Source organism: Propithecus coquereli, unplaced genomic scaffold (genome assembly GCF_000956105.1).
Source record: "Propithecus coquereli isolate 6110/MARCELLA unplaced genomic scaffold, Pcoq_1.0 Scaffold16, whole genome shotgun sequence".
Classification (NCBI taxonomy): domain Eukaryota; kingdom Metazoa; phylum Chordata; class Mammalia; order Primates; family Indriidae; genus Propithecus; species Propithecus coquereli.
In genome coordinates, this window is record NW_012140524.1 from 11692019 (window position 1) to 11703963 (window position 11945).

At 39.2% G+C, this 11945-nt stretch overlaps 1 protein-coding gene across 2 annotated transcripts; it reads left to right on the plus strand.

Moving 5' to 3' along the window:
- The first annotated feature begins 706 nt into the window (after window positions 1-706).
- KCNJ8 (potassium channel, inwardly rectifying subfamily J, member 8) lies at window positions 707-9644 on the plus strand. 2 transcript variants are annotated; one of them, XM_012640991.1, is made up of 3 exons: window positions 707-972; window positions 1832-2263; window positions 8574-9644. In XM_012640991.1, exons 2-3 carry the CDS (start codon window positions 1890-1892, stop codon window positions 9472-9474), a joined length of 1275 nt encoding a protein of 424 aa, XP_012496445.1. In that variant the 5' UTR covers window positions 707-972; window positions 1832-1889; the 3' UTR covers window positions 9475-9644. The 2 variants fall into 2 exon arrangements, with proteins under 2 accessions (XP_012496445.1, XP_012496446.1); XM_012640992.1 differs by lacking the exon at window positions 707-972 and adding an exon at window positions 1087-1148.
- Window positions 9645-11945: the final 2301 nt, after the last annotated feature.

Below are 11945 nucleotides of genomic sequence, written 5' to 3' on the forward strand. Positions count from 1 at the left end.
CGTTCTTTCTTTTCTTTCTTTTTTTTTTCTTTCTCTCTCTCTCTTTCCTTTCTTCTCTTTCTTCTTCCTTTCTTTCTCTCTTTCTTTCTTCTTCCTTTCTTCCTTTCTTTCATCTTTCTTTCTTTTCTTTTTTTTGGGGGGTGTCCTTGTTTTGGGGTGTGTGTGTATGTGTTTGTGTTTGTGTGTTTAATTTCCCGAGAATTCTCTTTGGCTGGTGAAGACACGGTTTACTAGAGTGAGTTTTAGAACATCTTCCACCTGTATCGTCCCCACTAGACGGAAATTTAATGTAAATGAAATTGTTTATGCGCACAGCTTGAACGCCTGGGAAGAATATTTTCTGACCTCTATATCTGGTTTTATTCAATCCGAAGTAGCCGAGTTATCTAGCCACGTTACAAAATAAAATAAAAATAAAAAATAAATCTCTTACGTCAGTGAACTTGGACTCTGAAAGTTCTCTCCCCCGAGCAGAGAGCCTTTTTAAGACTTGTGTGGCACGCGGGCAGCAGGGGGGTCGCGGCTACTGGGAAAGAGCTGGCTCTCGGTCCCGCCCTCGCCGGTCGCCCCTCCCTCCGGCCTGCGCCCCCTCCCCTCTGGCCCCCACCCCGCGATATCCGCGGCCTCCGAGGTCCGACGCGCGTCAAAGCCCAAACTGGGAGGCGGATTTGCGGCGCATCCCCCGCCCCCGTCCCCAGCCCCTCCTCCGCCCACGGCCGCGGCCAAGGGAGTCGAGCCGAGCAGGGGGAGGGGAAGATCTCCACCCATCCCCCTTCCTCCAGCCCACCCCGCGTTTAGATTCAATTGCACCTTTTATTATTTTAACTCTCCCCTAGGACAAGCAGCCCCCGGATCTGTCCCGCCGGCCTTGGCGGCCCCCGCTCCGGCGCGCGGGGATGGCGGAGCGAGCGACCTGCCGGCGGGCGGCCGGGGAGTGCGAGGAGGTGCCGCCGCGCCCGCTGCCCGGAGTCTGTAAGTTTCAACGCTCCTCCCGGGGAGGGGAGGGGGAGGCTGTCCGCGTCCCCGCAAATGATTTAAAATGCAAAACATAGTAGCGCTTTACAGCGCTGGATGGACTTTTCGGGGCACACTGCCTACTTAACTCTACCGCAACCCGCAGGCTGTTGTCCGGGTTTTTCCTGCAGCTTGTACGTTTGATCCCTTCGTTGTAAAAAAAAAAAAAAAAAAGTTTTCAATTTATAATATTATGAGTTCCATAGGAAACTTTTTTGTCAGTTTTTTAAAATGCATCTCATACTTCCTTCAAATTTAAAATAATGATGCTTCATAATTTTTAAGTTCCATAGCACATCGCTTATCATTATTTTGTCAGATTACACTGAACATGTTATTTATACTGCGCAAAGGGCCACGGCCTTACCTTTGCTTACTTCTAAAAATAAGGGAGGAAGAATTTCTCCTCTTTTATAATGCTACATCATCGAAATACTTGAATGAGTCGATCGAGCTGGCCTTGATTTTCATAATCGAAGCCACGTGCTTGTATCCTTGCATTAATCTACAGACGCGGTTAATGGCAGAGAATTCTCTCTGAGCCTGCTGTTTACAGGAGGCTATTGGTTTTGTTTAACTAAGGCTATGCCCGTATGTGTCCAGAATGATAAGAAGAATTGAAACAGTTCTGATTCAGACCAAGTAATTTCTCTGAGATCCCAGAACTCAAGCACAAACTAGATTCATGTTTGGGTTAATAAAATCAAACCTTTGATTTTAACAGGTCAGATGTGTAGACATATCCCTCAATACAAGGACTAATAGGTGAGGATATGGAGTTTGTTTAAGTTTTTTAATCAAGGTTTCACCTGTGCAGGACTGCAAGGAGAGCCAGATCCGAGGCAGGTGCATAGGCTGGCTATGGTGACAGGACGATGTTGGCCAGAAAGAGCATCATCCCCGAGGAGTATGTGCTGGCTCGCATCGCGGCGGAGAACCTGCGCAAGCCGCGCATTCGAGACCGCCTCCCCAAAGCCCGCTTCATCGCCAAGAGCGGGGCTTGCAACCTGGCACACAAGAACATCCGTGAGCAAGGACGCTTCCTGCAGGACATCTTCACCACCTTGGTGGACCTGAAATGGCGCCACACGCTGGTCATCTTTACCATGTCCTTCCTCTGCAGTTGGCTGCTCTTCGCTATCATGTGGTGGCTGGTGGCCTTTGCCCACGGGGACATCTATGCTTACATGGAGAAAAGTGGAATGGAGAAAAGTGCTTTGGATTCCACTGTGTGTGTGACTAATGTCAGGTAAGAATGCAGTGGGATGAGACAGAAGTTGAAAACAGTATAGAAAAAATATCAAAATGCCCTTTCTCTTATCATTCTGTTTATTTTGTTGAAAGTGAAATAAAGGATTTGTTTTAGAACGTTCAGAAATAAAAAAGCAAAATAAAGCACAAAACCTAATACGTTAAACATCTTTTTAAGGGAGGCTTTATGGATTAAGAGTCTGAAAATGTGGAGCTTCAGTCCTTTGGGCTAAGCCTTGAAAATATTATACCACTTATTAAAAGATTGTAGTTCAAAGGACTCCAGAGCGACTTACTCCAAAAAAGCACACAGTTTTCTGTGTGAAAAAGCTGCTGTCCATAGTTCCAGTGTCCACAAGTAAATATCTCTGATCAATAAAAAATATTGTGCAAATGCTAGTGATATTTTTCCAAGACTTCATTCGCCCATGACATTTTCAGAAATAATAAGAAAAATGGGAAGACACGGGGTGGGGGGAAGTGTCCTAGATTAAAAATCTACTAAAAATGAAATGACAAATAAATATTTGCCCGTCTTTGTCAAGATTATCTTAACATAGCTGATTTTTTTGGATTCAGAAGTTAAAAGTTATGCTAAGATTCAGAACTAGAAAGTACTAATTTTTAATGGAAATTGGTCCAAAATTTTTGTGGAAGGGATTGTGTGGAAGCAACTTAATGTCGTAGTCTTTCAGAGTTTTAATAGAATAGGAACAGACAGTTCTTAGGTGACCTAACTTTGGCTTCTTTCTTTTATATTGTAAGTATTTCGAAGATAGGTAAAATGAATTTGATTTCAGTGATTCCCTTGACATACTGTCACATGCCCTAAGAATATTTAGTTGAGGTGATTTGTTTCTTAAGTTGTTTTTTGGGAAGACAGATAATTTATATCAATTGCAAAAATATTTGCTCTGAAGTGAAACAATAGTGGAATAATACTGGAAAATTCTCCAGAACATGTTCTGAATAACATTCTAAAGTTACAAAATGTGCAAAGCAAAGAAACTTGAAAAATCACCATACTGCCAGGAAACTGTAAAGAATAAGACCTTTAGTGACCCTGAAATCTTATGAAGCTAGCATATCACTGCAAGCAGCAGATCCCAGACTGTGAACTTGCCCACTCTTCCATTTGCTAAGCAACTGCAATGTCAGCCCTTCAAGGGAGAAGGCAGCATTAGTGTGCAGAGATCACACACCACAGATTTCAGGTCGAATTTTGAGGAGCAGAACTATATTGAATTGATCTCTTGTTTTCACCATTGAGTAGATATTATTTTCTTTTCTCAAACTTTTGTCTCAAAGAAAATGTAGGTGAAAAACATGGTGATCATCAGTACACCAGATATAAAAGAAACAAAATACTTAAAATAGCTACAGAAATGTTTAATAGATATTTGAAGTTCAAATATTATCTATACTATTTCTCTTTAAGAAATCTATTGGCACTGATTGGTGAATCATTTTCATATCAAATTAAATTTTTAATAAATCTACAAAATGATATAGTACATACTGATAAAAAGACGAAATGGCAATAAACCTTGAAAATATTAATAAATGATAGATTTTATTCACAAGACAAATATATTTTTGTGAATAAGAAGTTATTGAGCAATTTATTAAATACATATCATCAAAAGTGATATACTTTAATAGTTTTTTTGAAGGAATTTTATAGAATGCACTGGTTATTAAAAGCTATTTACTAGCACCTTGTAGTTTTCAAATAAGATGTGTTCTGAAGCATATTCATTTCTCTGATACATTCCTGTTGGTGTGAACATTAAGACAGCTGTGAGATGTGGTGTCAAAAATACAATGGGACAAAGTTGATTTTATCAGCATAACAATTTTAGCATTTTAAATTGCACTTCTTACTTAAAATTATTTGACATCTTTTAAGGTTGTTCTATTCTTACTGATTTTATTTTAATGTTATGGTTCTATTTATACTGTAATCTCAACATAGTTTAATCATAACAAACCGTATGTAATAAAAAAATGTTTCATTAAAATATAGAAACAGAAAAATCCTTATTCCCTCCTAATGGAAATTTAAAAGACAACTAATAATAATTCTAATTCTTTGCATGTCCTTCCCCTTCATAAGTTCAATATCATATCAAGTTCGTATCATCAAAATTGGAAACAACTTTTTAAAATGTATATTCAGCAGTATTTCCAAATCATGTTTGACCATTTGCATTTTAGGGTGACTCACTTTCTCCTTCGTGTAGATGATTTTTTAATGAGTCAGAAAATAGCCCAACATATTTCCTCTTTCTCATTATTATTCAGCATAGCTTTCTCTGTAACGGAACAAAGGAGCAGCTAAACACTTCTGTCTCTTGAGATTGTTTAGCATGGCAGGTGTCAATAAAAGGCTGGGTCTTGCACCATTTATAATGGTTAGAATTAAATTCTTTCATAAACACTGTACAAAATATGACACATGAATAGTCTCTCAAGCCATTAAAACAAAACATTTGAGATATTCATCAGCACATTGCTCCCTGAAGTATGGAGGCATTATCAGAAATCAATGTTGTATCCGTGCACATCCTCCAGGGTCTATTCCTACTCTTTGCCATGTTTTTGGACCACACCATATATCTTGCTGTGTGTCTTTAGTGCAAAAAGCAATTGCTGTAGTTTTCCATGAATCATTTTAGTAACAAAAGAGAAAAAAGGCAACTTTCATACTCCACTTAAAAGCTAATCAAAAGAGTAATTTGTGTATTCTTGCTTACCCCTCATGGTTTCCTGCCAAAGTGCATTGTGTATACCAACTACTCAAATGTTTAAACACTTCACTTGCTCGTTGCCCGTGGCATTAATAAATAGATAATACCTTGACAGATGGCTGATGCAGGGCTTGTCTTCTATAAAATTAGATAAGTCGGAAATAGAGGATGGGGGCAAAGACTGTTTCTATGAAGAAGCCATGGCAGCACTGGATAGGTAGCTAAGTGAATAAATTAATAATAACCAAATGTTATACTTGTCAACCAGGGGGATAAATCAGAATCACCTGAGAGCTTTTCAAAAGTGTCTTAGCCAGGTCCACCCTGAACCTACCAAATCAATGGCTGTTTACTCAGATATGGAATAATTTACTCAGATATGTGCAATTTGACAAAGCTTCCCAACAAAATCCTGACACTTATTGGCCCCCTTCGTTTGCTTCATTCAGAGGACTAGGCCAAATTGAGAGGATTCAAGTTCATATCAATTACAGGTATATCTTGAGCTATTGCAGTTTTGATTCCAGATCCCCATAATAAAATGAGTCACCCAAATTTTTTTGTTTCCCAGTGCATATAAAAGTTATGTTTACATTATACTGTAGTTTATTAAGTGTGCAATAGCATTATGTCTAAAAATATATATAACTTAATTTAAAACATAATTTAATGCTAAAAAATGATAATTATCTGAGCCTTTAGTAAGTCATAATCTTTTTGCTGGTGGAGGGGATGTTGATGGCTACTGACTGATCAGGGCGGTCGTTACTGAAGGCTGGAGTGGCTGTGGCAATTTCTTAAAATAAGACAACAATGAAGTTTGCCATATTGATTGACACTTCCTTTCATGAGAGATTTCTCTGTGGCACACAATGCTGTTTGATAGCATTTTACCCACAGTCAAAACAGTAGAACTTCTTTCAAAATTGGAATCAATCCTCTCAGGGCCTACTGCTACTGCTACTGCTATATCAACTAAGTTTATTTATATTCTAAATCCTTTGTTGTCATTTCAACAATGTTAATCGTATCCTCACCAGGAGTAGATTCCATCTCAAGAATCCACTTTCTTTGCTCATCTACAAGAAGCAACTCTTCATCTGTTCAAGTTTTATCATGAGATTGCAACAATTCAGTCATATCTTCAGGCTCCACTGCTAATTCTAGTTCTCTTACTATTTCTGCATCCACAATTCCTTCCTCTACTGAAGTCTTGAACAGCCCAAAGTCATCCATGAGGTTGGAGTCAACTTCTTCCAAACTCCTGTTAATGTTGATATTTAACTTCCTCCCATAAATCATGAATGTTCTTAATGGCATCTGACTGACATGGTAAATTCTTTCCAAAACGTTTTCAATTTACTTTGCCCAGATCCATCAGAGGAAGCACTATCTATCTATGGCACCTATAGCCTTACGAAATGTATTTCTTAAATATTAAGACTTGAAAGTCAAAATGACTTCTTGATCCATGGACCATAGTATGGATGTTGTGTCAGAAAGCATGAAAACAACATTCACCTCCTTGTACATCTCCATCAAAGCTCTTGGGTGACTAGGCGCATTGTCAACGAACAGTAAGATTTTGAAAGGAATCCCTTCTTTTCCAAGCAGTAAGTCTCAACGGTGGATTTAAAATATACAGTAAACTATGATAGAAAACAGATGTGCTACCATCCAGGCATTGTTGTTCTATTTATAAAGGACAGGCAGAGTTGGTTTAGTATATTATTCTCAAGGGCCCTCGGATTTTCAAAACAGTAAATGAGCAATGACATCAACTTAAACTCACCAGCTGCATTTGACCCTAACAAAAGTCAGCCTGTCCTTTGGAGCTGTAAAGCCAAACATTGACTTTTTTTCTCTAACTATGTAAGTCCTAGATAACATCTTCTTCTAATAGAAAACTGTTTCATCTGCATTGAAAATCTGTTGTTTAGTGTAGCCACTTTCATCAATATTATATTTTAGCTGAGTCTTCTGAATCACTTGCTGTAGCTTCTACATCAGCACTTGCAGCTTGATTTTGCACTTTTATGTTATGGAGGGAAGCTTCTTTCCTTAAACCTCATGAAGCAATGTTTGCTAGCTTCAAACTTTTCTTCTGCAGCTTTCTCCCCTTTCTCAGCCTTCATAAAACTGAAGAGACATTCTTGCTCTGGATTAGGCTTTGGCTAAAAGGAATGTTGTAGCTGGTTTGGTCTTCTATCCAGAGCACTCAAACTTTTTCCATATCAGCAATAAGGCTGTTTTGCTTTCTTATCATTTGTGTGTTCCCTGAATAGCACTTTTAATTTTCTTCCAGAATTTTTTTTTTTTTTTTTTGCGTTCACAAGTTGGCTAATCATTTGGTGCAAGAGGCCTAGCTTTCAGCCTGTCTTGGCTTTGAACGTGCGTTCCTCACTAAGCTTAATCATCTCTAGCTTTTGATTTAAAGTGAGAGAAGTGTGACTTCTCCTTTCACTTGAACACTTGGAAATCATGGTAGGTTATTAATTGGCCTAATTTCAATATTGTTGTGTCTTAGGAAAGAGGGAGGCCCAAACTAAGAGAAAGAGAGACGGGGAATAGCTGGTGTGTGGAGCAGTGAGAACACACGACATTTATTGATTAAGATCGCTGTCTTATATGGGCATGGTTCCTGGTGCCCCAAACCAATTACCATAGTAACACCAAAGATCAGATCACAATAACAGATATAATAATGAAATAGTTTGAAGTATTGTGAGAATTACCAAAATGTGACACAGAGACACAAAGGTGAGCTCTTGGAAAAATGGAACTCATAGACTTGCTGGATGCAGGTTGCCATACATCTTCAATTTGTAAAAAAACACAGTATCTGTGAAGTGCAATAAAGCAAGGTGTGCCTGTACATGATCATGACGGAGTCATTTACTAACCTCTGCCTCTAATTCTTCCTTCCCATATTCTCTTGATCACTTAGAGAACAAAATGAGATAAGAAACAGTTCTTTTCAAGTGGAAAAACATTATTTTTTAATTAAAAACACTAGTATTTTGGAATGATGTGTTTTGTACCACTTTCTAGCACTCTGCTTTCTCTATATAAGGTGCAAAATAAGTTTTGGCTAATGTATATGATTTCAGAGATTATAAATAATGAAAAGTTCACTCATTACTCAGTACCTTCCTTATGACTCAAGTCTCTTAAACATAGATATGCAATAAATAAGAAACGTCTACTTGTTAGAGAGTTTTACTAAATAAATTATGCCTTTGTGAAAGTAAAGTATTGGGCAAAGTATATCTAAAAATATAAATATGTATATTTATTGTATGAAGGCTTTCACACAATTAGGCCCATGACCTAGACAACATTAATAGAATTGTATCCCAGAAGTCTGGAGGTAGGTGCATGCAGAAGAGAGAGCAAGAGAGGGAGAGAAAGAGAGGGAGTTCCAAGTTAAGTTAGCTAGTCTGTCCCAAAGCATTTCATAACCTTTAGAGGAAGAAAATGGAAAGTTCAGCTTGGCATGTTATTTCATTATTCACAATTTGACCTGATGGTGTTGTTTTCTGATATCACTCCTTCCAGGTCTTTCACCTCTGCTTTTCTCTTCTCCATTGAGGTTCAAGTGACCATTGGATTTGGAGGGAGAATGATGACAGAGGAATGCCCTCTGGCCATCACAGTTTTGATTCTCCAGAACATTGTGGGTTTGATCATCAATGCGGTCATGTTAGGTTGCATTTTCATGAAAACAGCTCAGGCTCATAGAAGGGCAGAAACTTTGATTTTCAGCCGCCATGCTGTGATTGCCGTCCGAAATGGCAAGCTGTGCTTCATGTTCCGAGTGGGTGACCTGAGGAAAAGCATGATCATTAGTGCCTCAGTGCGCATCCAGGTGGTCAAGAAAACAACTACACCTGAAGGGGAGGTGGTGCCTATTCACCAACTGGATATCCCTGTCGATAACCCCATTGAGAGCAATAACATTTTTCTGGTGGCCCCTTTGATCATCTGCCATGTGATTGACAAGCGCAGCCCCCTGTATGATATTTCAGCAACTGATCTGGCCAACCAAGACCTGGAGGTCATAGTCATCCTGGAAGGAGTGGTTGAAACTACTGGCATCACCACACAAGCACGAACCTCCTACATTGCTGAGGAGATCCAGTGGGGCCACCGCTTTGTGTCTATCGTGACCGAGGAGGAAGGAGTGTATTCGGTGGATTACTCCAAATTTGGCAACACTGTTAAAGTAGCTGCTCCTCGGTGCAGTGCCCGAGAGCTGGATGAGAAGCCTTCCATCCTTATTCAGACCCTCCAAAAGAGTGAACTGTCCCATCAAAATTCTCTGAGGAAGCGCAATTCCATGCGACGAAACAATTCCATGAGGAGGAATAACTCTATCCGAAGGAACAACTCTTCCCTTATTGTGCCCAAGGTGCAATTTATGACTCCAGAAGGAAATCAAAACACATCAGAGTCATGACAGCAAGATACTCCAAGACAGTCTTTTATCAAGTTTTGATGGTTTATGCCTGACACTGTCAGACCAAACCAGAGCTGGAACACAAAAATTTGTCCTTCTATATTTTATTACACTAAATGATATTCATATTCAAGCAACAGCACTTTCTATAGTAATAAACAATAACACACAAAGTGAAGGATTCGTGGCTTATACTTGTTTTATACATGCAGAACTTTCAGTAATATGCTTAAATTATGCATAGGAAGTGGTGTGTGTTCATTTATTTCCATTTGAACCACAAGAATTACATTAATAGTAATAGACATTTAATACAAAATTTGGCCAAGGAATGAGTCTGTTTGAAATGGTTAGTTAGTGAAACTGGAGATCTCTCTGTTTCTACTGTTTACTCTCTAGAAATGCAAATAGAATAGGAGGGAAAACCAAAATCATATTAACACCTTTTGCATATCAAACCTCTCCTTTTTCTATGATACCGCACCTTGTAGGAAGCCTCAGAAGAAACCTGCTTAGGTCAATGTATTTCTAATTGGATTCAGTTCATTCACTTGGTCCTTCATAATGACTTACAGAGGTTCCCTGGTCCTCCATATGCAGCCTGTTGAGCAGAACTGGACAAGGAGTCTTTGGACGAAAGCTAAGTCCTATCTCATTTAGGACTGGGTTCCCAACAGTGACAGTCACCTCCTTCAACTTCTCACTTCTTAGGAGTCCCCACAAAGAAATACTATATTGAATATTTTATTGAAACATTTCCTTTGTACTCACTGTAGTTTTGTGATTCCTCTTTCACAAAATCATCCCAAGTTAAAACTCAAGAAAAAACATTTTTAGAGGCATGTGAAAGAGATGTCAAACAATGATGCCACTCACCTCTGAGATTCCTCTTTCTGAGATCTATTGCACCAAGAGAACTATCTTTTTTTTCTTTGTTTTGATTTTATATAAGGCTTTAAAATGTCCCCTTGGTTTTTCAGCCTGAAATATGAAAATCCTATAAGCTTTTTTTCTTTGAATATCCCACCTCCCACTGTCTAAAAACTATAATCCTTTCCCATTAATATTTGAATTCAGGCCTGGCACATATAGATTTAGCATTTATCTCATTTTCTAATATGAGATTTTCCATCAAATCTTGATTTAACCATTTTTAGCTCCTGCCTCTTTAAGCAATCAATGAACGAGTAGAGAAGTACCAGGTTACTAAGCTATGTATGGCTTTATTCTTAATATTTCATATGGCTAAACATCAGAAAGCTGGGCTATTGTGTAAACTTTCACGTAGATTTTTGGGTTTGTATTTATTTTATTCTATTTATGGACATTAAAATAGACAGGCATTCATAAATATGTTCAAATCTTATCTTAAACAAAAGACTCATGATTCTAACCAGGTGAATGGAAATTGTTTATCAGGTTATTGAGTTAATCATTCCTGGAAAAGTTCTAACCATTCCTTTGAACTCCAGACTCATAGATCAAACAGGTACTTGAAGCTCCACTTGGATATCGAAAAAGCAGTTAAAACTTACTGTGTCTAAAACCAAATGCTTCATTCCTACTCACAAAGCCTGCCCCTCCGCCCAGACTTTCTACCAGTCACTCAGGCCAACACCAGCAAGTCATCCTTGATGCCTCTTCCATACCTTACGTGCCTTCCGTTAGCAACATCTCTTGGCTCTGCCTTCAAAATATATCCAGAGTTTGACCAATTCTCTCCACCCCAGCACTTTCTTCAGTGTCCAAGCAGGGCTGTTCATCATCCAATAGATATGAAGGGCAACTGTTAGAATATCAAAACATTTCTTATATGTTGCTAAAGGAAATCTATCTTAATAACACTTAGCCCAACAGCAACTACAGCGGTGGCTATCAGACCTCCTCGCGGTTCTGGAACAGATGCGGCTTCCCACCTCCCTGCCTCATGGCAGCTGAGCAGACCCAGAAGGCAGCTGCCACACCAGCAATATGAATGGGTCTGGTACCTGCCTGCTGTCAGCAGCAGCCCAAGGTTTGTGGAGGTGACACAGGCTGCAGGGCAGGTGATGTTGGGACATAGTGGGGCTGACATGCAGGAGTTCTGAGTCCAGGGGCACTAGGGGCAAAGCTAGCTGTGGAGCAGGGCAGTTCTCCCAGCCACCTTCCAGCTGCAGCCGAATGCTGGGTGCCGAGCACCTAACGACCATCAATTTAACTGGCAAATCCATGGAAGCGTTTGATGGGAAGCTTCCATGGATTTGCCAGTTAAATTGATGGTCATTAGGACTCAGATGGGCACCTCATGTAGCTAGCGACAGCCACATCAAACAAAAGACCCCTTCGATAATTTCTACAAAGCTGCAAATGTTTTAGAGAGTATTAGAATGATTTTATGACCTATTTTTGCTAAAATATATTTCATTCAGTAAGCAATTTTGAGCACTATATAATTTAGTTTTAGGAAATAAGAAGATTGATGCTCTCATTTT

Coding starts and splice junctions, on each gene's coding strand:
- KCNJ8 (XM_012640991.1), top strand. CDS start 1,890: ATGTTGGCCAGAAAGAGCATCATCCCCGAGGAGTATGTGCTGGCTCGC. Junction 2,264..8,573: donor GTGTGTGTGACTAATGTCAG/GTAAGAATGCAG, acceptor CACTCCTTCCAG/GTCTTTCACCTCTGCTTTTC.